The sequence below is a fragment of the Protopterus annectens genome, chromosome 2.part2, assembly GCF_019279795.1.
Source record: "Protopterus annectens isolate FY-2018-M chromosome 2.part2, PAN1.0, whole genome shotgun sequence".
Classification (NCBI taxonomy): Eukaryota; Metazoa; Chordata; order Ceratodontiformes; family Protopteridae; genus Protopterus; species Protopterus annectens.
The window spans coordinates 103,569,683-103,597,314 of record NC_056730.1 but is presented as its reverse complement, the minus strand read 5'-3'; the positions used below and the strand labels follow the sequence as shown (position 1 = coordinate 103,597,314).

Sequence of the window (27,632 nt, the reverse complement as noted above, 5' to 3'; positions counted from 1 at the left end):
ACAATCTGTTGGCAGGGTACTAGGTGAGATTTATTTTCTTTATGGTGCACCCCAGTGGGGTTAGAAGTTTCTTTATGAATGCCAGATGTTTTAATAGCAAGTCCTGGCTTTCTGCCTGAATCAGACAATCGTCTAAGTATGGGTATATCTGAATATTTCTCTGCCTGCAAAATGCAATGGCTGGAGCTAGACACTTTGTGAATACCCTGGGAGCAGTAGATAAGCCAAAGGGAAGTGCAGAGAACTGATAGTGCATGGAGCCTGCCCCACAGCGTAGGTATTTACTGCAAAATTCCCTTATTGGAATGTGCGGGTAAGCTTCCTTTAAGTCTAAGGTTGCCAACCAGGCATCTTTGCCTAGCATAGGAAGCAGCTGTTGAAGTGTTAGCATTTTGAATTTTGGGATTACCAAAAAGGTGTTTAGAATAGAGAGGTCCAGGATAAGATGCCAGGAGCTGTATTTTCTGGGTACCAGGAAAAGTCTTAAATAAAAACCATGTCCCCTTTCTTCTGCTTGGACAGGCTGAATAGCCCTGATACTTAGAAGAGAGAGAACCTGCTGTCGTGCCTCTGCCCACTGATTTGGGGGTATGTCTGGCCAACCGTTTGGGGTTGGTAGGGTGTGGAAGTGGAATCTGTATCCTTGGGAAACTATATTCAAAACCCATTTGTCCTGGGTAATGAGTTCCCAGTTTTTTGCATGCAGGGCGAGCTTTCCTAAGGGATCAGGCAGTTGAGCATGGCTTGGAACTGTTAAGGTTAAGTCATTGTGCCATTTTTCCGTAGGGGGCTGTCTTACTACTCCCTGCTTTGAAAGTGGGAGCCCTGCACTACTTAGGCCTGTGCGTAGCCTGGGACTGTAACCTAGGTGGTCTGCTGTTCCTGAGTTTAGACTGAGAAGGCCTGGAAGAGACTGGAAAGGACCAATTCTTAGAAGGCCAATGCCCACTAAATCTGGGAGGCTGTACTTGCAGGAAATCTTTAACAGTTTGCATAGATTTAGCTTTTTCCTCCATCTTTTTGAGGACTTCTTCTGCTTTGTTGCCAAACAGGCAGTCTTGGTTTAAGTGAGCATCCAGTAATTTAGCTTTAACATGATCTGGCAGGTTTTGCTCCTTAAGCCAAGCATGCCTTCTAAGTAGAGACCCAGTGACAGCAGCCCTGCAAAATGCTTCTAAAGAGTCAAAACCACATTGCAAAATATGTTTACCAACTTGTTCTGCAGAATGCATTAAATCCTGTAATTCTTTGTGTTCAGCACAGTCAGGAATCAATTTTCTGTTTAAGTAGTCCCATAATATGCTGCTGGTACTTTAACATATGAAACTGGCAATTTAAAGCCCTAATGGCCAAAGCAGCAGAAGTGTATACCTTCTTACCCCATCTGTCCAAGGGTCTAGAATCTCTATCAGAAGGGGTAGGATTTTTGGCAGCAGTAGCCTTAATGCTCTGTAATACCGGTCAGGTTTTCTGGGAACTGGAGGTAAAGTGTTTGGAGAAAGGCTAGATTCCAAGAAAGCATCATCTACAATGTCCAGAACAGGAGGGATAGCTAAAGGCCTGTGTTGAGGAAGGAGTAAGAATTCCCTAAGCCTCTTTTTGGAGTCAAGAGTAATCCTGACTTTCCCAGCGGAAATGCTCCCTAAGAGTGTGCAAGGTTTCACCAAAAGAAAAATCTTCTGGAGGGGAAGCAGAGGGAATGGAATCCTCTGCATCAGAGTCTTCCTAAGTAGATAAGGGCAAATCCTGGTAATCAGAACAAACAGAAATATCAGATTCCTGATATGACGAAAAATCAGTTCTAGGTCTCATAGAGGGGGAAGGCTGGCTTCCCCTAATTAAGGTAATAAGATCTTCAGCCATTCTAAGCATTTGTTTTTTAGGCATATGGGCCTGAGCATGCGGTTTGGACGTTGGTTTCCTAGGCGTGGTATGAGTTTTAGACCTGTAGTACTAATCTATGAACCTATCTATGAATCTATGAAGAAGATGGCATTGGTTTAAAATGCAAGTCTGTAGGCCTGAGTACACCCTCAGAAGCCGGTGCTTGCACAGCAGCTCCAGAACCATCCAAGGTAGAGACATCTGCAGGTTCCACAGTCGAAGCATCATCTGCGGCATAACTGTCTCCGAATGGGTCTCAGTAGAGGCCTGCGAATCTGAAGTAGTGGGTATCAGGGGCTGTGAAAGCACCTCACTGAGTACCGGCAGACTGTCGACTAGCTTAACGGAAGTGTTGTCGGCAGTTTTGGACCTATGCGGTCTGTCTCTGTCTTTATTCTTATGTTTTTTCGAAAGATCTGTAGTCAGATGGCTTACTGAAGCCATTTCAGAGTACGGATACAGATTACCAAAATAATTTGCTGCAAATATAGCCCGACGACGAATAGTTCGGGGGTTGAACACGGCACAAAACCGACAGTGAGGGACGTCGTGGTCTGGGCCTAAGCAAGAAATGCAGTACGAATGAAAATTTTTATGAGGTATTTGCTTTCCACAGGTAAGACAATTGTTAACTTTTACTGATTTCGGTTAGAGCAAGAAAAAGGATCCTCAACGGGGTGCTTAGCTTTTTTGAAGACTTCGGTTCTGAAACTCGAAAATGAAAATTTCAGGAGTCGGCCGACCGACACTTGCGAATTGCTTCTGCTTCGGGCACCGCACGGCAAGAAAGACTGATGTAATGGCGTCGGCTGCATGTTTTAGACCCCTGACGACCTGACGTCATGGAAGAATAGACAGCATCCGACGCAGGAATGCAACACTCTGGTATTCAGGCTGGCTGAGGGCTACCTGCAGGCAGATAACCCCAAATGTGATGACTGCAACAGTGAAGCATGAAGAACATCAAATAGCATACAAGAACCACTAGAGTAAACAGGTCAGTAGTACTGCTGAAATGCAATGAGGGGAATCTGTATTGGGAAAATTACAAAAACACTGCTAATCCTATCAGGAACAGAAAAAAAAACTTTTGTGAGAAGATATTCAACCTCCCTATATTAGAAATTTCTTAACAAAAACAAAGAAACAAAAAAAGGACTTACCTGGTGCAGATTCTTCAGGAATAATTAAAGTAGCTACTGGAGATTTTCCAACAGAGTTACAAGCATACACATTCACTGTGTACTTTTTATCCTCCAATTGGTACCTCAAAGTAGTATTAGGTGTAATGACTGTTTCAGTTGCTTTGGAACTTATCTTTACTTCATAAAATAAAATAATTCCATTGGCATCAGAGACTTCCAATTTCTAGGGGGGAAAAAAAGAAAAAAGATCAGCATGTTATCATTAAGTTAAACAGGAAACTCGAACATCTAACAACTAGCAAACCTAGACCTGTACAACAGATTAGAAAGGCTGAGAAAATAAATTCTGAACATAAACAGAAATAGAAATAAATTAAAATGATTAAATTACAAAGGTCAAAATCATCAGAGAATAGCAAATAACTCATTCTGACAATAAACTTCTTGCTGGCTGAATGGAATCATTCCCATTTGCAAAGTTAACACCCTGGGCTTCTTCGGCTATCTAGGTACAAGGAGACAATGGATACAGTGACTAAGGCAACAGTCAGTATTTTTTTACAATGTCTATGAGATGAAGCTCACTGGTGGCAATCAGGTGGGCAAGGAGGGAAGGAAGACCACTAATAGGCAAGCAAATCTTTCTGCTGGCTGTGATTGAGAGTCACTGTGAGTTAATAACAATGGAAGTACTGCCTTTTTATTCATACCATATTCAATATATTTTTGTTCATTAATATTTTAACTTCACACACTACATACGGTACAAGGTACACAGCTGTAAAAGAGAAGGCAAAGACTTAATTTTTTTTCCCATTTCACACAATACATATATTTATGGTTTCCTTTTTAACATCACATAGATTGTCTATGGCCTGTTTTCCCCGAAATTTACTCGTCATGAACACCATGTACTGTTTACACATATGCCACATATTTCTGTGTAGTTTGCTATTTTCCTTTTCTAAAGCTCCCACCTTTATAGCATTCATTAAATCTGCTGTTGGTATACAGTCTGATTTCCACTTTCTAGTAATGTTTTTCTGGCAGCCAACAGCACTAAACTTATTAGGGCCTTATTATGTCTAGGCATAACAGTTGCTGTAGCCCAGCTCAAAAGAATCATTTTTTCAGTTACAAGAATTTGCACCCCCAACAGTACCCTGCAGGAAAATTTTAAAATTGTCCAACTCGCTACATTCCCCTCTCATCACACTAACAGCTGCAGACTACCCGTGGACAAATTCTCTGAGGTCTAAGTGGGTTATAAAATATCTATCCCAAATACATTTCTTCAATTCTTCACATAGTCCACAGCTTCTCCTCTGGCTGATAAAAATAAGCCCGACTTATATGTAATATGAAATGGACTAAAAACATTTTCACTGCTTGTTTTTACTATCTATATCCATAGTAAAGAGCTTCTAACTTCTCAGTTTTTGTATAATCATTTAGTTTCTTCCAATATATCCTCAGATGCCATAAAATAATCACTTTTAATCTATATACCTAAATATTTCATTTCCTCATAGATATGGATACTGCTGAATCAATTTATGTGAGGAAACAGTTTACTGCTATAGCCTTTGTTTTATCTTCATTTATTTTATATCCTTATAGAAGCTTAACTTTCTCTGAATGTTCCACAACACTGAAATATCCTTTTCTGGATTTATCAAGTACAAAACAATATAATCTACAAATAAAGCAGAATTTTCTTGAATGCCATATCAGTTACACCCTTGAATTTGCAAGTTTTTTATTTTCTTTGCCAGTGGTTCTAGGTACAAAGTGAATAAAGGGGAAAGTGGACAACCCCTTGCCTGGTTCCTCTGTTCAAACACAGTTTATCAGACAGGAACCATCTCACCTTGATCCTTGCCTCTGACAATTCATATATCTTCCAAATTTCCCATTATTCTATCATAGGTTCATAGGTGTGTACTAGGCTAACGGCTTTGGAGCCTATATAAGGCTACCTCAAGAAGATTCCCTGGCATCATGCCGCCCAAAGTTAGTTCCCAGTGCTCCTGTCGAGCAAGGCCACTGAAGTGATCCCCGGGGTGAACTTCCTATTGCCCATCCACTAGTCAAGATTTCTCTTAAAGAGGGCCAATGAAGTGCTCTGTTTGATGTGACTGGGAAGTTTGTTCCAGAGTATGGGAAGTCTCAGTGTTAGGAACCTGTCACTCCAGCATGTTCTGTTTATTGTGGTAATGAGATTTAGGCCCCTGGAGCGTGTTGCATGGAGGGATTGGGATTTCTTTAGGTGTAGCACATCTAGCAGCTCTGGGTCAGATATGGCTTTGAAGGTCAAGCAGAGATCTCCTCTAAGTAGTATTAGGTGTAATGACTGTTTCAGTTGCTTTAAAACTTATCTTTACTTCATAAAATAAAAAAATTCCATTGGACACAGACAGAGTATAGCTGGAATTTGAGTCTGTCCATATAGGGCATGTGTTGAAGGCCCCAGATCCTCTTAGTGAGGTATTTTTGTGGCCTTTCCAGTTGTTCTAGGTGGCTAGTGAGGTACATACCAAATGGGGCGTTATATTCTATAACAGGTCTAATGAAGGACGAGTACAGAGGGATTATGACCTCTTTCATCCTGGATGAGAAACCTTTTGCAATGAGATGTGCCACATATGACTTTCTGACTACAGTGGCAATGTGTTTATCAAAGGAGAGGTTGCTGTCCACCTGTGTTCCCATGTCTCTTATCACACCTTTGGTGTTTAGTGGACTACCGCCTATGTGGTAGTTCATGGGCACCAATTTTTCCTAAAGGAAATGACAATGCACTTTTTGGCACTGAGCTTAAGGCCAAGGTTCTGGCATCAGTCAGTGAGGCCTTGTTGTAGAATGTCTACATCAGATGGAGAATCAATAATAGCTCCCAGTTTGCAATCATCTGCAAGCTTGGTCAGCCAGAGTCCCTTTGTGTTGGGTCGACCTTCAGAGAAGTAGATGCCAAACAGGAGAGGACCTAGGACCGATCCCTGTGGGACACCACTTGTAACTGGCCGGTAGTCAGATTTGGAGTCTGCTACTTTAACAGTGTGGGTTCTATCAGTGAGCCAGTTGGCAATCCATCTAATGACATAGGAGTTTATGCCTAGTTTAGTGAGTCTATCTATGATTCCTAAGTAAGGAATGGTGTCAAAGGCCTTGGCAAGATCTAGGTAGGCTGTGTGAACTACATTGTCCTCATCTACAGCTCTGGTGACAGACTCAAAGAAGTCCATCAGGTTGAGCAGGCATGATCTACCTTTCACAAACGCAAACACTGTTTGGAGATTCCTTGTGCCCTTATTTACAGGGTCCATGATGATGCGCTCCATAGCCTTACATATCAGATGCATCAGACTAAAGGGACGGTGGTTCCCAGGGTCTGTAGTGGCCCCCCCTTTGTGGAGTGGGATGACTGTAGCAGTGCACCATTCGGTAGGAACAAAGCCTGAAATGAGGCTGTGATTGAGCAGGGTACTTGGGTGTGGTGCCATATCACTTTGTAATTCATGTAGAATATAGCCAGAGATATTATCAGGTCCCATGGAAGCTGTATTCTTGGCTTTGGACAGTGCGGTTTTTACCTGTGCAGCTGTCATAATAGGGACTTGGCATTCCTCAGGTATTGTGATAGGCCCTTTAGGGGGTGAAAGGAGGATAAAGTTCGCATTGAACCTGTCAGCCAATATGTTGGCAATATCAGTTGGTTCTGTATATGTATTGCCATTGTGCTGTAACTCAGAGCAAGTCTGAGTATTGCCATGTAGATTCTTGACATAACTATAGAATGCCTTGTGGTTGTCTTTAGAATCTGCAGCAATTTTGTTTTCGTAACTAGCTTCAAAGGATTTGATGATGGATCTCAGTTTTTTGCTGAGGCTAATAAGGGAGTTTTTCCAGTCTTGGCAATTCACGCTTTTCTGCAACAATTTTTTCCTTCTGTAGTAAAGTTTGTTTATGGTGGGGGACAGTACAGTTGTGTACACTTACCATAAATGTATATGTTCGAGTGTATTCACTGTTGCAGTCATCACATTTGGGATTATCCCTTCCTGGATGGCCCACAGCTGGACAGAATACCAGAGGCTTCATATTCGGGCGTCGGTTGCTGTCGCTTGCAGACTGACATCAGGTCATCAGTGGTATAAAGAGAGGCAGCCGACTCCATTACATCAGTTTTTCTTGCCCTAAGTGTCAGGAGCCCCCAAAAGGAGGCATAGATCAGAGGTCTGATCCCCACCATAGCAATAACCCATAAACACAGTATGTCTCTGCCTTAGAAAAAGAGAATAAAGGAACAGAGAGAATAACAGAAATGCGGGGGGCAGGAAGGTGGGAAACCAGGACTGCAACAGTGAATACACTCGAACATCTACATTTATGGTAAGTGTACACAACTGTGCTATGTTCTTCGTGTTTCACTGTTGCAGACATCACATTTGGGTAGGTTCCCAAAGCTTACTGGAAAAAGGGTGGAAGTAGCCTGAGGTGCTAAGGGTTGGCTATTATGCCCTGCAGGACTGCAGTGGCAAACCCTGCCTAGATTTAGAAAACACTGGCAGATGGTAATGCTTGATGAAGGTGTGTACAGATGTCCAAGTGGCAGCCTCCAGAATATCCCTCGTAGCTACTCCTCTGAGGGAGGTTGCAGAGGTGGAGGCTGCTCTAGTAGAGTGAGTTCTGATCCCCTTAGAAGGAGGCTTACCATGGTGCTTGTAGCAGAAATGGATGCAGTGTGCTATCCATTTGCAAATTGTTTGGAAATTGATTTACCCTGTGCCCCTGTGGCAAAGCTGACTAGCAGCTGGTCAGATTTTCTGAAAGGCTTAGTCCTGTCCAGATAGTATCTTAGTTGCCTGTGAACGTCTAGGGAATAAAGAATCCTCTCACCTTTGTTCTGCGGGTTGGCAAAGAAGGTGGGTAAGTGAATGGACTGGTTCAGGGCCACACCAGAAACCACCTTGGGCATAAAGGAGGGGTTGGTTCAGAGTGTGACCCTGTCCGCATGGAATATAATGAAGGGCTCGATTGCCATGAGAGCCTGAAGTTCTGAAACCCTTCTGGCTGAGGTAATGACCAGGAGGAATGCAGTTTTCCAAGAAAGAAACTTTAAATCTGCTGAGGCTACTGGCTCAAAAGGAGGTAGTATAAGCTTCTCCAGGGTGAAGTTAAGATCTCATGCGGGGGTGGGAGCTCTTATGGCAAGCCTCAGATTGTTAGCTCCGCTGAGAAGCTGATCAGGGGGTGTGAGAAAACAGGTTGTTCTGAACTGCAATGTGCAGATATGGCAGAGGCACAAATCTTTATGGAGGAGAAGGAGAAGGAGGCCTCTGTTGAGTAGGTCAGCCAGGTAGTCCTGGATAAGTGGAAGAGTCAGCTGGGACATAGAAATCCCCTTAGCCTGGAGCCAGATACTGAACCTCTTCCATTTATCTGAGTAGGATTTCCTAGTGCTTAGGCATCAGGCCTCTCTGAGGATTTCCAGGACATGAGTACTAAGAAGAGTACATTGCTGTGGGTTTAAGCAATGAGCCAAGTTGCCAAGTTCAAGGTTTGTTAAGACTGGGTGCAGGTAGATCCCTTCTCCTTGGGTCAGCAGGTCTGGGGTCCTCTGCAGGTGCCAAGGAGGGGACTGTGACAGACTGAGCAGAAGGGGGTACCAGTGTTGTCTGGGCCAGTCTGGTGCTATCAGAATGATCCTTGGCTTTTCTTTCCTTATTTTTAGTAGCACTCTTGGGAGGAGAGGTAGGGGTGGGAATGTATAAGCTGAGAGGAGTGTCCATGAGAAGGACAGGGCATCCACTCTCCAAGCCCTGCGGTGATATTCCCTTGTGCAGAATCTGCAGAGAAGGTGGTTGGTGGCTGACGCAAAGAGGTCTATCTCTGGGGTTCCCCATCTCTGAATAATCTGAGCAAAGGTTGACCTGCTGAGCTGCCACTCGTGCGGGTCCAGTGCCTGCCTGCTCAACTGGTCTGCCAGGGCATTTTGAGAGCCTGGAAGATACTGGCCTGTCAAATGAAGGTTCATAGCAGCTGCCATGGACCATAGGATCATGGCTTGCCTGAACAGGGGAAAGGAATGAGTTCACCCTGTGTGCTGATATACCACATCAGCGTAGTGTTGTCAGTCTAGATGAGAATAGTTCCTGGAGTGAGGAGGGGTTTGAAGGCCATCAAGGCTTGCTGTACCACCAGCATCTCCTTTAAGTTTATGTGCAGCAATATGTTCTGCTTTTTCTACAACCCCTGCACGCATATGTCCTCCAGGTGAGCCCCCCAGGCATATTCTGACGCGTCCGTGGTGAGGCTTTGGGTGGTGGCCGCTGGAAAAAAGGGCAGGCCCTTGTTCTGTGTGCAGGCATTGGCCCACCAGAGGAACTCTGCTGTTAAGGAAAGGATCAAGGGGAGGGTTGTCTCCAGATCCTTTAAATGTTGACACCAAAGACTTTTCAGGTACCATTGCAGTTTCCTCATATGCAGTCTGGCATATGGAATGAGAAGTATGCAACAGGCCATGTACCCCAGGGCTTGCAGGATTTTCCTTGCAGTGAGCTGGGGCCTGGTGGCCAGTTGTCTGAAGTAAGTAGGAAGAGACTTTTGCTTTTCTGGTGTGAGAAATGCCATCTGGGAGGTTGCATTTAGACTTGCTCCCAGGAATACAATCTTCTTTCAGGGTACTAGTTTTTACTTTTTTTGTTGATGGTGTACCACAAGGAGGTGAACAGGTTTATTACAAATGATAGGTCTTGCAGCAATTTGTCCTGGGTATCTGCCTGAATGAGGTATTCGTCCAAGTATGGGTAAATATGAATATTTCTTTTTCTGCACTATGCAATGGCAGGTGCCAGGCATTTTGTGAATACTCTGGGTGCAGTAGATAAGCCAAAGGGCAGAGTAGAGAACTGAAAGTGATGAGTCCCTGCTCTGAAAAGTAGGTATTTTCTGGATGAGGATCTGATATGGATAAAAAGGTATGCCTCTTTTAGATCCAGAGTCACCAGCCAGGCATCCCTGGTTAGCATGGGAAGGAGCTGGTGAAGGGTGAGCATCTTGAACTTTGGAATGTTTAAGAAGGTGTTAAGAGTGGACAAATCCAGAATGGGACGCCAGGTGCCTTCCTTTCTGGGGACTAGAAACAGTCTTGAGTAAAAACCTAGGCCCACCTGTTCTGGTGGCACTGATTCTATAGCCCCCATGGACAGGAGGGCATTGCTAGGTTTGTGTGCCTCTGTCCTTTGATTTAGGGGAAGGTCCGGGTATCCTTTGGCAATAGGTAGGGTGTGAAAGGAGAATTTGTATCCTAGAGAGACTATTTTGAGGGTCCATTGGTCATCATTAATGGTGGTCCAGAAATGAGAGAAGTATAAAAGCCTTCCTCCTAGGGGTGGAATGCATGAGGCAGATTTGTTGGGGTTTTGGGGGGAGTCATTGTTTTTACCAAAGGGAGGGCAGTTTGGAACTCTCTGTTTTTGGAGTAGAAGATGTCCACTGTTTTGTTCTCTGTCAGCCCTGGGATAAGGGCCTGTTTGTTTTGCTGCTTCTAGACCTAGACTGGCCTTGCTTGGAGGTTGCTTGAAATGCCCAATGCTAAGATGGGTAGTGTCTACTGAACCTCGGTGGTTGTACTTGCAAGAAGTCTTTGACAGTTTGCATTGATTTTGCTTTTTCCTCCATCTTTTAAGCACCTTTTACCAAATAATTTGTCTTTATGCAAGGGTGCGTCCAAAAGTTTAGATTTCACATGGTCAGGCAGGGGCTGTTCCCTGAGCCATGCAGGTCTTTGAATGACAGATTCTGTGGCAGTTGCCCTGCATGAAGCTTCTAAGGCGTCAAAACCATAGTGCAAGGAATGCTTTGTCACCTGGCAGACAGAATGCATTGATTCCTGTAAGTCTTTACATTCTGACATAGCAGGAAAGGTAGACATCTTTTTCTTTAAAAGTTCCAAAATGTGCTGCTGATATTTTAACATACAGAATTGACAGTTAAAAGCTCTAATGGCAAGGGTAGCTGACGTGTATACCTTTTCCCCCATCTATCCAGCGCCCTGGATTCTCTGTCAGAGGGTGTAGGATTTTTTGCAGCTGTTGCTTTTACCCCTTTGGATCCTTGGGTGATCGTTTCTGGATCAGCAGCCGGGTTTCTGAACAAGACAAGGTGAGAGTCAGGGACCCTGTAATATCTGTCAGGTTTTCTGGGAGCAGGAGGGATGGCGTCAGGAGTTAAACTGGTCTCAAGGTAGACATCATCCACCACTTCTAAAACAGGGGGAATGGCCATAGATCTGTGCTGAGGTAAATCTAAAAATTCTCTAAGCCTCTTCTTAAGACTGTGGGTAGTCCTGACTTTCCCATTTAAAATGCTCCCTGAGAGTATGCAGAGTTTCCCCAAATGAGAAATCCTCTGGAGGGGAGACTGAGGGTATTGAATCCTCAGCATCCAAGTCCTCATATGCAGGCAGTGTTTGCATGTCTTCTGGCTCAACAGTTGATTCAGATTGTTCAGAATCTGAATCTGGCAAAAGCACTGGGGATTGGTCTCTTTTACGTTTAGCGGAAGAGGATTGGCATGTCCTAATAAGGTAAACGAGATCCCCTGCCATACGTAAAATTTGGGACTGTGGTAAAGGTGCAGAGGTCGTCGGTTGCTTTTGCGCAGGTTTTCTAGTTGAAGTTTTGCTCGTAATTTGGAAGAATTCTGGTGGTTTAGTGATAATGGTAGTCGGTTTATATCTGGATTCGGTAGTACGAAGGCCCTCCTCGGAAGCTGGTGCCTGCTCAGCGGCTCTGGACCCATCCAAGGTAGAGATGACCGCAGGATCGTTAATGGAGGCAGATGCATGCGGCATGGCGGACTCCGAAAGGGTTTCAACAGAGGTCTGCACAGTAATTGTAGCTGGCGGCGGGACTGCGAAAGCATCTATCCAAGGCCCGAAGAACCGACACCCAATTTACCGGTAGCGTCGTTGGAAGTTTTAATCCTTTGCGGTCTGTCTCTGTCTTTATCTTTACTTTTTTGGGTAGATCGGCTGTCGGATGGCTAACGGGCGCCATACCGGGACACTTCGGAGATGTACAAAAATGGTTAGCTAGAATTTTAGCCCAGTGACGGATAGTGCGCAGGATAAACAAAGCACAGAAATGGCAGTTTGGGATGTCGTGCTCAAGCCCTAGTTAAGTTATACAGTAAGAATGAAAATCACGATGAGGAATCTGTTTTCTACAGGCAAAACAATTATTGACTTTCTCTGACATCAATTAGAGCAAGAAAAAAGGATCCCCAATGGGGTACATAGCTTTCGAAGACTTCACTTCAATTCGGAAAATGAGGATTTTTAAACGGCCGACGAGCACTTGTGCGAAATGCTTCTGCTTCAGGCTCCGCGCCAAGAAAGAATGATGTAATGGCGTCGGCTGTCTCTCTTTATACCCCTGACGACCTGACTTCAGTCTGCAAGCGACAGCAACCAACACCCGAATATGAAGCCTCTGGTATTCTGGCCAGCTGAAAGCTATCCAAGCAGGGATAAAGTACAGTTTTGTACCTACCATAAATGTAGATGTCCGAATTGGATAGCATCTGCAGTCATAACAACTGGGTTGTCCTGTCGTCAGGCAGCCCTTCAGTCGGCCGGATTCCAAAGTCCGGGTCCGGCTTCGGCTGATGTCGCACTTCACCCGACGTCATCTCTGTTGGTCTTCGGGTATAAAAGCAACAGCCGACGCCATTTTCTTCAGTGTTTCTTGCCCCAGATGCCAGAAGCCCTATAGGAGGCTAAAAAATTTTGGATAGATGCCAATGTTTCCAAAAGATAGAGGTAAACACAAAAATAAGCATGTATGTACATAAATACAAACAAATACACCATGAAAGAAATCCCCCCACTAGCTAGCTATTAGAAGGGTAAACACCCTAGGAGTACCACAGAGGGGAAGGAGGGAGAGTAATCCTGACTGCAGATGCTATCCAATTCGGACATCTACATTTATGGTAGGTACAAAACTGTACTATGTCCTTCATGGATGCATCTGCAGTCATAACTAACTGGTAGAATACCATAGCCAACTAGGGAGGAGGATAAAAGTAAATTATGGTGTGTTTAGGATCCCTTGCAGAACAGCAGTGGCAAACCCTGCTCGGGATCTGGAATATAGAGGTAAATTATAATGCTTGGCAAATGTATGCACGGAGGTCCAAGTAGCCGCCTCAATAATGTCTTTGGTAGCCACTCCTCGTAAGAAGGCTGTGGTAGTGGCTGTTGCCCTTGTAGAATGAGGTCTTATGTTCTGTGGAATTGGCTTTCCATGGAAGGAGTAACAGAATCGTATGCAATTTCCTATCCATTTGGAGATTGTCTGTTTGGAAATAGCTTTTCCTTCCCTTCCTGTTGCATAGGCTACGAAAAGTTGGTCAGTCTTTCTGCTATTTTTGTTCTGTCCAAGTAGTAGCGTAGCTGTCTATGTACATCCAAGGTATGCAGTATTCTTTCCCCTCTGTTTTGTGGGTTGGGAAAGAAGGTAGGCAGGTGGATGGCCTGGTTTAGAGACACTCTGGATACCACCTTAGGCATAAATGTAGGATTAGTCCTCATGGACACTCTATCTTGGTGGAAGATTAGAAAGGGTTGCACTGCCATTAAGGCCTGTAGTTCTGAAACCCTCCTTGCTGAAGTAATTGCCAGTAGGAAAGCAGTTTTCCATGACAGGTGTTGAAGGTCTGCTGTTGTTGCTGGTTCAAAAGGTGATAGTGTCAATTTTTTAGCACAAAGTTCAAGTCCCAAGCTGGCAATGGTGGTTTCCTTGGAGGTTTTACATTCTTGATTCCTCTGAGGAACTGCCTGTCCAAAGGGTGTGATATAACAGGTGGATCAAAGCTGTATTCTGCTGAAATAGCTGATGCATGAATCTTGATGGAGGAGTAGGACAGGCCTGAATGAAGTAGTTCGGCCAGATACTCCAGAATGTTAGACATATCTATGTTTGATACATCTTTTCCTCTTTCAGAACTCCAAATGACAAACCTTTTCCATTTCCCAGCATAATTCCTTCTAGTTGAAGGCCTGCGTGCTTCAAGAATAATGTCTTTAACTCTTTGTGAAAGTTCTGTATTAGCAGCTGCTATGTGATGTTCCATGCAGTCAGTTGCAGCGATTTTAGGTTTGGATGCATGGTGCTGAAGTTGTTCTGAGTTAGCATCAAAGGCATCAGGGAATTGGCCACATATTGTTCGAGACATGCTCCTCAGCAGTGGGTACCAATGCTGTCTTGGCCAGTTGGAGCTATCAGGATTATCCTTGGGCGTTCCTCCTTGATTTTTAGTAGTACTTTGTGTATCAAGGGAAGAGGTGGGAATGCATATGCTGTTAGGCCTTTCCAGCTGAAGGAGGCGAGTCCACTTTCCATGCTAGTGGGTGGAATGTCCTTGTGCAGAATTTTTGAGCTGGTGATTGAGAGGTGATGCGAATAGATCTATCTGAGGCATTCCCCATTTCTTGAGATGGTCTTGAAGATATCCGGGTGCAGCTGCCATTCGTGGGCATCGATGTGGTCCTGCTTAACATATCTGCTAGAGAGTTTTCTTTTCCTGGCACAAATATTGCCTGTAACTGGATGTTGTAGCTGAGTGCCAGGGTCCACAGCTCAAAGTCATTCTGCATAGGGGTAAGAATGAGTGTCTCCCTGTTTGTTGATGTACCACATGACTGTGGTGTTGTCTGTCCTTATCATCAAGTGGTCCTCCTTGAGAAATGGTCTGAACTTTTGGATTGCCAGTTTTACTGCCAGCATTTCTTTTAGGTTGATGTGCAGGTGAAGTTGGTCCTGTGTCCACAATCCTTATGCGCATTTGTCCAGCATATCGCCCCCATCCTAGGTCTGAAGCATCTGTTGTGATGGTCTGGCTTGCTTGACCCTGCGAAAGGGCAGGCCTGGGTTTGACTGGCATGCCTGAGCCCACCATAGGAACTCCTGTTTTAAGCATGGTATTAGTGGGATTTCCGTTTCTAGGCTGTGTCTGTGTTGGGACCATAAATTCTTTAGGTACCACTGTAGTTTTCTCATATGTAGTCTGGCAAATGGAACCAAGATTATGCATGATGCCATGAAACCCAAGGCCTGCAGTACCTTTCTTGCTGTTAACTTGTTCAGTTTTGTTAGTGCCAAGAAGTAAATAGGAGTTCTTTTGTTTTTCTGTAGTTAGGAATGCCATTTGTCTTACTGTGTCCAATTCCGCTCCCAGGAAAGTCCTTGTCTGGGATGGTATCAGTCTTGACTTTTGTAAATTGACTGTGTATCCCAGTGCTTGAAGCAAGTAAATGACCCTTTGTAAATCTGTTGTCAGCTTGCTTTTGTTGTCTCCTTGTATCAGGCAGTGCGTCCAGGTATGGATAAATTTGAATTCCCTGTAGTCTGCAATGGGCGATTACTGATGCCAGGCATTTTGTGAATACTCTGGGCAGTAGATAAGCCAAAGGGCAATGCTGAGAATTGATAGTGCTCTGATCCTGCAAGAAATCTGAGGTATCTTCTGCAGATTGGTCGAATGGGGGCGTGCAGGTATGCCTCCTTGAGATCTAGAGTTACCAGCCAACACTCCTTGCCCAGCATGGGAAGAAGTTGCTGTAGGGTCAGCATTTTGAATTTTGGGACAATGATGTAAGTATTCAGGGTGGACAGGTCTAGAATTGGTCTCCAACTTTTTCCTTTCTTGGAACTAGGAATAGTCTGGAGTAGAACCCTTTCCTTGCTCTGCTGTTGGCACTTTCTCCACAGCTCTCATGTTTGCTAACTCCATTATCTGTTGTAGAGCCTCTGTCTTTTGATTTGGAGGTAGATTTGGCATTCCTCTTTTGTCTGGTAAAGTGTGGAAGTGGAACCGGTAACCTTGATCTATGGTTCGTAAAATCCACTTGTCCTTTGTTATGTGGTGCCAGTTTTTTGAAAATAAGGTTAGCTTTCCACCTAGAGGAGCTGCTATTTGTTCCCTGGTAGGCGGGTTTAGGATTAAGTCACTGTGGCTGTGTTGATGTAGTGGCAGGTGTTGAGTCTGTGCCTCTGTTGTTACCTTGCCACTGTAGTCCTCTGTAGGCACCTCCTCTGGCTTGGTTTCTGCCTCTGGAACGTCTATTCCTGCCCCTTTGAGGTCTTGTGGAGTCAGGAAAGGACCAATTTTTGGCAGGCCAGTTCCTGCTAAACCTTGGGGGTTGAACCTGCAAGAAATCTTTAACTGTCTGGACTGATTTTGCCTTTTCTTCCATTTTCTTCATAACCTGCTGGGCAGGTGTACCAAACAAACTTGTTTTATCCATAGGAGCATCTAGCAATTTAGATTTAACATGATCCGGTAAAGCTTGCTCCTTTAGCCATGCATGCCTTCTAATTACAGTGCCAGTCATGGCTGATCTAAATTAAGCCTCCAGTGCATCATAGCCACATTTTAAAGAATGGTTACTAACTTGCTGTATGTTATTTACCATTTCTAATACATATTTCTTATCAAGAGATTCATCAGTGGTTAGTTTTTTAGTTAAATGATCAAGCATAAACTCTTGGTATTGTATCATGTGAAACTGACAGTTTAAAGCTCTAGCTGAGAGAGTGGCTGAAGTGTAAACCTTTTTACCCCATCTGTCTAATGACCTTGCTTCCCTTTCAGAAGGAACAGGGTTTTAGCTATAGTGGCTACTGCCTTGGGACCCTGGGAAATAGTTTCGGGGTCTGCAAGAGGGGCCTTGTAAAGGTGGTGATGAGTATCTGGCACCCTGTAAAATCTGTCTGGTTTGGCAGGGGCTGGGGTAAAGAATCTGGAGCGAGCAGACATCATTGAAAGCATCATCCACCACAGAGAACAGGAGGTATAGCTAAGGGCCTGTGCTGTGGAAGGTGCAAAAGGTCCTAAGTCTTTTCCTGGAGTCTGAAAAATCCTGTTGCTGCCATTGGAACTGTTCTCGCATGGCATGCAAGGTTTCCCCAAAGGAGAATTCTTCTGGTGGGGAAGCAGCTGGAATGGATTCTTCAGCATCAGAATCTTCAAAATTGGAGAAAGGAGCCTCTGGCTGGTCAGTTATGTCTGATTCATCAGCAGAATCATCAGAGGACACTGGCTCATGGGGCTCTGCCCTAGGTCTCTTCTCTGGGGGCTGAGAGGCCCTGTCTGGGTGAGATTGAGATCCTCTAATTAATGAAATTAAATCTTCTGCCAAAGTAAGCATTTGAGAACTGGAAGAGGGCCTGGTTGAGGGGGGTTTAACAGGCACTGTTTTAGTAGTCTTGGCTGCTTTAGCCCTGGCGAAGGCCTTAATGGACATGGCTGCTGGAGGCCTAGCAGCACCAAGTGCTGGGGTAGAGACATCCAAGGGAATGGTGTCTGTTAAGTCAGTGGTAAGCACCGTAGTGGGTAAAATTTCTGAGGCCGATTCAAGAGTGTTAGCAGGGACCTCAGTTGTAGAGATAGATTCAGCTGTATTTTGATCAGTTTTCTCGGTTTCGGCCGAAACCGAGGCACTCATGATTTGCTTAACCATGGTTTCGGCGAAACCAGCGGACGCGAGTGTCGGTCTTTTCTTTGCGTTTTTGGCAGAATCGTGGTCGGAGGATCCACGGCATAATGTCGCAAAATCAGAACCGAAAAACTGTTCTGCAAACTCCGACCGGCGTCTAAGCGTTAGTCGGTTGAAAAAAGCACAGGCGAACAGGCTGCTACGTCGTGGGCTGGGCCTAAGCAAGGCAGGCAGTAAGGTGGAAATCTTTATGAGGTATTTGTTTCCCACAGGTTAAACAATTATTAACTTTTCTGACATCGGCTGAGGCAAGAAAGAGTCCCCAGCGGGGTGCTTAGCTTTAGAAGTCTTGAGTAGTATTCGGTAGAAGTAATCTCTGGATCCGACCGACTGGCACTTGCGAACAGCTTCTGCTTGGCACGCGGCAAGAAAGACTGAAGAAAATGGCGTCGGCTGATGCTTTTATACCGAAGACCAACAGAGATGGCGTCGGGTGAAGTGCGACATCAGCCGAAGCCGGACCCGGACTTTGGAATCCAGCCGACTGAAGGGCTGCCTGACGACAGGACAACCCAGTTGTTATGACTGCAGATGCATCCATGAAGGACATCCCCAAATGTGATGACTGCAACAGTGAAACATGAAGAACATCACAAGATTGGCTTCCTTTTTTTTGGAGGAGAGCGTCTTGGTTCTGTTTGGTATGGCCTGTTCCATGCACTTGTGTATGCGCTCATACAGTGCATTGGTGTATGATTCAGCAGTCATGCACCTATTTTCCATTTGCATGGGTGTCGTGATGTTAACCACCTCTGGTTTTGGAAGCTCAAAATTGGCTTTGGAGAAGTTTTTTATGGTGGTTTCTTTTATGGGGGGTGAGGGTGGGATGTGGATAAACATGGTGATTAGCTTCTGGTCATATCTGACCAGGGAGGAGTTGATTACTAGTGTACAGCAACAGTCGCACATGTTAGTAATGACCAGGTCAAGGATGTTTCTACCCCTGTTGGGGGTAAGAATGAGTTTGTCCAGGGCGTTCGAATTAATGAATTCCAGAAAACGTTGAGCAAGTGTGTTAGTACACAAGTAATTTTTCCCAGTTAATGGAGGGATAGTTAAAGTCTCCATGTATAAGTGTATTGGGTTATACCCTAATATTTTCCAGTGTGTTTTGGAATGTGGAGTGAGAGTCTTGGGTCTTGGTGGGGGATCTATAGCAGGCTACAACCTAGATTGCAGTTTTACCCAGTGTTAGTTGTACCTGAAGTATCTCTGATGAGTTATTTTGGGCTACTAGTTTGGAAGTATGAATATCCTTTATGAATATGGAGATACCACCGCCTTTAGTGCTTTGGCCCAGGTTTAGGGCCCAAAAGGTGTGGTATTAATGATAGCCTGGTAGTGCTGGTGTGCTCTCAGGAGCCTTGAACCAGGTCTCGGTCACTGCACAGATGTCGATTTTCTCCATTTTAAGGAGTGCTCCAAGGGAGTGCATTTTGAGATTTAAACTTCTAGTGCTGAGTAGCATAACCCTCAGATTTCGTTTGTTTGTAGCTGTTTATGGTGGCAATTTTGTCTTCAGGACATTGCCTAAAAAAGGTACTACAGGGGTGGCAAGTGCCTTGGCCAGTATCCGGAATCCCTAGGGTGACAGGTGCAGGCCTTCTCTGGCGAAGCATCGAGGCCTGTCGATCATGTCATCCCAGACAGATATTAACCACCACTTTCTCCTTATTCAACCTAGCGACTGGGACATCAGTATGCCTTACTATTGAGTCACCTATGACTAGTGTATTGAGTAAACTGTTTTGCCTTATGGGCTTTGGTTGAGTATCACACTATTTGAGCTGTGTCTCATGGTTTGTGCTGGGATGTGGTGGTTGTCTGTGTTTCTGCCTCAGATGTCTCTTGTTCTTTGGCCAGATTTTTACTGAGAGCCTCCACGAAAGTAGGAGTGTGTTGTGTGTTACTATGTGTGGGTTGTGGTGGTGTAAGTTCTGGAGGTCTATATGTTGAATGTGGTGTGGTGCAGGTGTTAACCTTCTCCTCTTGACTGGCTAATCCAGTCTTGGTTGGAGAGTGCTTGGCTTCCACTTTGGCTATATATGTGCATCTTTCACAAGTCAGTGTTGGGAAGTAAGAGGAGAGGGTTGCCTGTGTACATGAGGCAGTTGCTACATTGCCTCAGGATGCCCAAGTTCATCAGGTTGACAGGAGAAAGCACAGGGAACTGACCTTAAGATATGCCTGGATAAAGTAGAAAAAATTTTAAGGATGAAGTATTTAAGCAGATATTCTAAAGTTAGGAAGAAATCAAGCAGTACTTATGGAAAATAAAGACTTAGTTTGTCAAGAATGATGAAAAGAGGGGAGTCGCATGAATGGCTACTGCCTGGCTACAGCTTCATTCTGTTGGGATACAATACTCCTTTGCTTCTTCTCTCACCAGAAGCAAAATGATAGCACCAGTCCCAAAAAGAGAAGCAGGCCATGGCCTGTTTCGTGATCCACAGTCTTGTTCCAGATGTTGCAAGGGTCTGCAGCCTTGTAGCCTTTACCTGGTAGATGCCTCGAATAGCAACCAGACCAATCAGATATGTTAAGCACAGACACTCACTCTCCAACCAGAAAGAGTCAGGAATCAATGCACTCTGCTCCTACTCTCACCAGGATCAGAATATAAGCACATATTCCAAGCTGTCACCTATAAAGCAGTTATTAAGCTTTCTGGTGATCAGCAGTCTCCAGGAAATAATGTAACTGCACTCCTTCTCTCACCAGGAGAAAACAGAAGCACTAATCCCAAGATGACTACTGAGAGGCAGAATGTGGGCTCTCCAATAACTGCTAGTCTTGCAATAGATGCTTAAAGGTAAGATGGAAAAAAAAGGTATCCTAAACACTGCAGTGTGCACTAGAGGAGTTAGATGTGAAAATACAGAAAACACAAAGGCTGCCACTCCTCAATCCCAGAAACTATGAAATGCCCTCTCTTTACCAAGACCCACAAACAGATTTTCTTGCACTGTGCTTTCCTTCGGATCAGCATTCCGTTACTGTCAGATGTTTGTCTCCCCTCCACATAACTACACTGATCCACATCTGTCAGTTCTAGCAATACCTTAGTCATCCTCATAGACATAAATGCTTTATAATCATGGTTCTAAATTGAAATTGGTTTATATTATTTTATTTTATTTTATTTATTTTACATTTGTTAACCGGGCTGGTCTATCTGGATACATATCCGTTTTCAGTAGAGGCCCGAGGAGAAAAGCTCCAATACACAATAGAAGTACATATTTAAATTGCAAGATTCAAAGTATTGTTACAACAAGAGAATACAGTTTACATATGCAGGAATGAAAATTTACATAGATGTTATATAAGACTAAAGGACAGACAGGAAATTATACACAAAACATTGATTTCGTTAAAGATACTGAAAAATAGACTGAAATCAGAGATTTTCCTTATTACTAAAAGGAAGAAATTTTAGAGATCTGCAATTAGGAAATGGGCTAGGGAAGTGGAGCTAGAAGTAATGAGATATGTAGTTAGTCAGGTTCTCGACATGGGCATGTCCATTGTGTGGAGAGATATTCTTTAAGGTTAGCTTTGAAATGATTGGCGAAGAAGTAAGTCTAAGGTTGTTTGGCAGGAGTTCCACTGCTTGCCAATGGAATTGCATAAAGGGCATCCCACCTGAGTTTTGCTTTAATGGTTAGGATCTGGATGCTGTTTGATGATCGGAGACTGTTGAGGTTAGTATATGGAGTTAGAATTTTGCACAGTGAGGGAGTTCTATCAGGATGGTTGATTATTTTATAAGCTTGGTGAGTTGGCTAAGTTTGAGGAGATTTGGCAGTTCCAACCAGCCAAGGCAGATTAAGGCAATGATGGGTTCGATAAGAACCTGTAATAAATCTGGCAATGTGGTTATAGGCAAGAGAGCATGTTAAGTTCACGTTTATTGAGAAAGAGGATCGGGGAAGCATAGAGGAGGGAAGAGAGGAGATGGGTGCGAGCAATAGTTAATTTGGTAGTGGGAGTTAGGAAGTTTTAATTCTGTACATAGATCCTAGTTTTTGTTAACAGACTTTACTGTTTGGGTAATGTGTATGTCAAATTTGAGCTTATGATCAATAGTGACACCTAGCAGTTTGGTACTGGTGACAGGGGTTATGAGGGTCCCATTATTGGATTTAATATGAAAGGTTGTGTTGTTAGTGTTTGGGAGTTCTTTACCTAGAGGTGAGAAGACGTTGGGGAAGAAAAGTAATAGTTTGGTTTTAGCTGGGTTAAGTAGAAGTTTTAAGTCAGTGAACCATTTTTCAACTAGTGCAAAACAATGTTGTGTGGTCATTTGGAGATTCGAGAGGGAGACGTCGGAGCAGATTAAGGTGGAGTCGTGTGTATGCAGGTGGATTTAGGGATGACTGATTGAAGGTCATTTATGAAGATGGAAAACAGAAGTGGGCCCAGTATCGAGCCCTGAGGAACACCTATGGTATTCGGGAGCAGTGGATTTAAAGGGCTGTACAGCCCTCACAGCTTTCTTCCAAGATGCTCGTACTTTTAAAATGTTTTACTCCTTTTAAAATACTGTTCAGCAAAACCTTTCACATTTTTATCACTGTCCACTCTCAATTTTCAAACTTCTATAGGAATGTCATCTGTTTCTGGAGTCTTCTCTGTTGATTGATTATACATCACCATTTTCATCACTGGTTCTCCAGTTTGACTCTCGGCTGGGATGCCTTCTGTGTGGAGTCTGCATGTCCTCCCTGCGACAGTGTGGGTTTTCTCCGGGTGCTCCAGTTTCCTCCCACATTACAAAGACAGACATCTGTAGCATTTCTCCCCGGGCCTCTGCTGAAATTTGGCTTCGTTCCAAGTCAGACTTTCCAGGTAAACAAATGTTAAATAAAATATTTTTTTATTTCAGCCTAATCTTCCACTAACTTTGGCACATTTAAGTCTTCTGTAAATATTTCTATTTGTGTCTTTTCTTGTTTTTCCTTTTCCTCTGCTCTATACAGACTTTGTGAATTTCTGAAATATTTCTAGTGCCTCTATAGGGTCTTTGGTTATTTTTCTAGTCACAAGCTCCTTAAGTTTAGCAAAACCCCATTCTATTTTCAGTTGCCTAAGTCATTGTGCTAGCAGCTTTTATGTTCTGGGGTGATAAAAAACATATTTGCTTGTCAGTAACCTTTCTGAACTCGTGCATATTACCCAAATTGTTTATTTTCCCCTTTAGTACTCAAATGCTCCTCTTCTTGTGTTCTGTAAGATTCCCATTTGTTTGCAATACTTTAACCTTGGATGATCCCTCTAAATAATTCCTATTACTTCCTTCCCATATCCCTTTCTCTCATTTGTATCATATTTTTAAATTTCGTCATTTTATATCCACACCTCAGCTATCCTTTATGAAGAAACCTGTATCTTCCCTAACAAATCTTGAATCATTTCCAATACCCACTCCTTAAATTATTCACTTTTTAATACGCTAGTAAGAAAGTGCCAGTATCTCATTTATACTCAATTACCCTGCATCTTTACCTTAGTCTTTATCGCAGCATGGCTGAAATAGTTATTGGATGCATTTTAAAGCTTTCACTTCAATACTTATGCTCCTGTGAAAAATAATTTCTGCCCAGTTTATCTACCTTGGGGAATAACTCTGAGCTCCTGCTAGTAATGTTAAATCTTCCAATTATTTTGATATATTTCTTCAGAAATCTACCCTCTCATTATATTTCTCCATCTAGGTTCCTCTGATACATCATCTCTACTGCACATTAGGTTCCAGCCCCATCCGTGAACACATATTCCCTGTCGAAAGCTACGTTCCTCTCCCATAGTTCTCTTTAAGCTCCTTAACAGTAGCTTCAGGTGGAATATAAATACATGTCAATGTAATCCTTCCCTGCCAGTAACAGCTTACTACCACAAATCTACCAATGCTGTATTTCTTCTATTTTTAACATTACTTTAACCCACTAGCAGCCAGTATTACTGCCCCTTTTCCTATGCCCTTAGTACTGTGGTAAAAAAAATCAATTCTGAAATCCTTTCTCTGCTCTGCCAAATTCAGATGCCGGTTTCTATCCAAATGCGTCTCCTGTAATACTACTATTTGTACTCTAAACTTCTTAATATAACTCAGTACTCTGCTTCTTGCCCACACCTACAATATCATTTGTATTCCACAGTATGATTGACATTATTCTAAAATGCTATTACTTTCACATATTCTACATTACAGTTTTTTTTTTAATATACATGCTTACAATTTGCAGCTTACACACACACACACACACACACACACACACACACACACACACACACACACACACACACACACACACACACACACTAGTGTTTGGCAGGCTGAGCTTGTATCCAGTTGTGGCTTCTCATTCTCCATTTGGACCCCCAGACTTTCCATTTCAATAAAAACACTCAACAAAAATCTCTGTACTTTTTCATTTTTAACCCCCCAACCATAACGCCAAAGAAAAAAAACTGCAATACCAGAAAGTTTTCCTATCAAAACTTCCAAATGAAGCTTTTAATCAATAGGATAGGCCTTACTTTTCTGGTCAAAATAGAACTTTTTTATATGTTTCTACTTTTAAATCAGAAAAAAGTCAAAGCAGCAGAATACACTATCCAAGCACCAACAGAAAAAGCCAAGATACGAAATGAAAACCCTAAAGGGTTTCTTATCAACAGCCAAAGAGATCCACAGTAAAAAGCAGTCTTCCAAGAGATTCTTCTCTTCCTATGACACTAGGAAACTGAAAGGTACTGTCTGTGGGTTTTGTAAAGCAGTCCCTGTACTGCCAGGGGACTGATCCATCACATCCACAGAAAGACAGTAGGATGACAGACTCTGAGCTTTAGTATACTGCAAGAGGGTGGGTAGCACAGCACTACTACCCATTTGACAGTAAGGCACTGAGTTTGTTGAACACCCACTAGGACTATATGCTGCTAACTATGTATCAGGACCAGACTGCAACTAATGCTTTCTCAGGTTGCTTGGTTTCCTCCCCCAATCTCATCATGCATCTCTCCTTGCTTTCCAGACCTTCTGATGAAACCAAACACCCATCTGTACATAAAAAATAGGACAACAGGCCAGCAGAGAAGAAAAATACTGAAAAATTGTCATCAGCCTGCTTATCACAGGTTGGGGAACTGAGAGTAGGAAATTGTTACTAAAAACAGACCATCATTTTTTTTGTTTTATCATCATCATAATTGCATAACTTTTTTGTATAAGAGGTGGTTCATATTTGGCAACTATTAGGATGGAGCCCCATTGAAACCTCCTGTGTACTCCTTGCCATTAGAACAGCAGCAGTTCCAAAGAATTATCTTGTACTGGAACTAATGTCCAGTCTGCAGTGTTTGGAGAAAGGTGCTTAGCAAAGACCTAGTGATCAGATCACATAATCTGTTAATCAGTGTGGCATTACAAAAATCTGCAGCTGCTGCAATGTGTCTGACAGGATCGCCTGTAAAGTCTGCTGGACAGTATTATTTTGGATACTACAACTACTAGAGAGGTGTAGAAAAAAGCTGATCACTCTTTCCGAAAGACTGCATTCTACTAAGGTAAAAATGAAGTTTCCTATCACTGTCCAAGCAGTGAAGATACTTGCCTCTGTTATAATGTGAAGGGAAGAATACTGGAAGGTTGATATTCTGGCTGGATTTCAGATTAGGTGCCAGTTTGAAAGATGGTCTGGTGAAATTTTCTAAAATGAAACCGAGAACCAATGGTGGAACAGTGCCTGACTGAAGACCTTACACAACAGGTGTGCTTGAGGAAGACACTACCAACTTTTAGGGAAACGAGAGATGTGGACTGAAGTTTTGCGTGAAATCTTGATACATTTACATGAAAAAATGCATCACCATCCCCTTTGGTAAAAGCAATGTCCCTAAAAACTATTAAATAAACAATACCTTAAGTACGAATGCTGTAGTTGGGGATTTGGAAACACAAGTAGAGTGCGACCTAAACTTTAACCACCATGTGTCCACTGTAGTAAGAAAGGAATTCTACTATGCACATTTGATTAGCAAACGCATAGCCTCAAGAGCAAAGGAGGTTATAAACTCCTATACTCATCCCTTATCAGGCCCATAATTGAGTATAATGCCATTTTGTATGTACCGTTCCAGGCAGATACATCAATTGGAGAGACCCCAGAGATTTTTATCTAAGGTCATCCAGGGTCTTTAGCACATGCCTTACACAGACAAACTGAAGTCTTTGTCATTGTACTCAGTAGCATACAGGCTGCTTAGTGCCTGGCTTACAGAGCAATCTCTGATCCCAACCTGATGAAGTTATGGCAGATCCGTAAGTCAAATGGGACTAGAATTACCCGCTCCAGGGACCTAAATCTGGCCTGTGATTTAAATAGGACATGCTGGACAGAAATTCATCTCACAGAGGTTGACACTTCTTTGGAATAGGCTACCAATTCATGTTATGCAGAGCACCTCTATGACTCTGTTTAAAAGAAGCCTGAATGCATAGACTGGGAAACTACAAATTCTTGCCGGGTATCCCTTTTGGACATGGTCAGTCATTACTAACAATAATCTTAGGTACAGACTAGAATTTTTCTCTTGAAATATCACAGGTGTAATAGGCTAGGCTTAAAACGACCCTCAGGTCAATAGCCTAATAACCTCCTATGAAACTATAAGACAGTGATTTTGGCCTTTTTCAAAAAGTACACAAAATATTCCAGGACAGTGGGAAGATGTGCTAGCTTAGGATTTGGATCTATATCCTGTACCAACAGAGAGAAATATTTATCAACCTCTTTTTATAGGTTTTCCTAGTGAATGGCTTCTGTGATAACTTCAGGATGTCAAAAACTTTCTAAGGGTACAATGGATTGCTACTTACTTATGTTAGGAAGTGGAGAAATCATGCACACAGTTTCAGGGCACTGAGGTCTGGACTGGGTTTACCTTATCAGTGAAGCTTTCCAGAAGGTGAGGAAGCAGTAATAAGAGCAGGTCTTTTGGGACCAAAAGGGGGATAATGACAATTACTTGAATCTGATGCAGTTTGATTTTCTAGCTAAATCTCAGTGTCAATAATGTAGATGGTCATGTATATAGAAGACCATGTGCCCACTGCTCCACTAGTATATTTCTTGCTTTTTGCTGCAGGGGAGGCATGAACAAGAAATACTGGCAACACTTTGCATTTGATAAGGAGACAAACTGTTTGGCCTCATAAGCCAAAAAGACATTGTTGGCAATTCTTTAGTTCAACTACTATTCAGTTGGATGGAAAGGCGCAGTACAGTTGTGTACACTTACCATAAATGTAGGTGTTCGAGTGTATTCACTGTTGCAGTCATTACATTTGGGTTATCTGCTTGCAGTAGCCTTCAGTTGGCCTGATTAACAAAGTCTTGGTTCCTGCATCAGTTGCTGTCCCTTCTTCCATGACGTGAGGTCGTCAGGGGTATAAAACATTCAGCAGATGCCACTACATCAGTTTTTCTTGCCCGAGATGTCAGGTGCCCCCCTAATGGGAAGCAATTAAATCAATAAATACAAGGATATACCGCCAACAAAAAAGCAAATACACCAAAAAGCTTTTAGAGCATAGTAAGTGAGAGTAGAGGTATAGCCAAAAGAAGAAAGGGGGCTGGAGGGAGAGTAACCAGGACTGCAACAGTGAATACACTCGAACATCTACATTTACGGTAAGTGTATACAAGTGTACTATATTCTTCATGTTTCACTGTTGCAGTCATTACGTTTGGGTAGATTCCCAAAGCTAAGGTTTGGAGGAGGAATTTAAATAGAATTAGGACCAGCTATAAGGCCCTGCAAGACGGCAGTGGCAAAACCAGCTCTGGATTTAGAGAAAATTGGCAAATGATAACGCTTGGTGAAAGTATGCACAGAACTTCAGGTAGCAGCTTCTAGGATGTCCCTAGTAGGGACGACCCTGAGGAAGGCTGTAGAGGTAGATGCAGCCCTGGTTGAATGGGGTCTGATAGGTTTTCCATGGTGCTTATAGCAGAAATGAATGCAGTGGC

The 27,632-nt window shown here is 43.2% G+C and overlaps 1 protein-coding gene across 1 annotated transcript in view; it reads right to left on the bottom strand.

Moving 5' to 3' along the window:
* LOC122795556 (interleukin-6 receptor subunit beta-like) overlaps positions 1-27,632 on the bottom strand; it is a 1,057,822-nt gene that overhangs the window by 480,546 nt on the left and 549,644 nt on the right. The window contains exon 8 of the mRNA XM_044063785.1: positions 3,048-3,252. Within this exon, the coding sequence (XP_043919720.1) occupies positions 3,048-3,252 (205 nt within the window). The remainder of the gene's footprint in view (positions 1-3,047; positions 3,253-27,632) is intronic.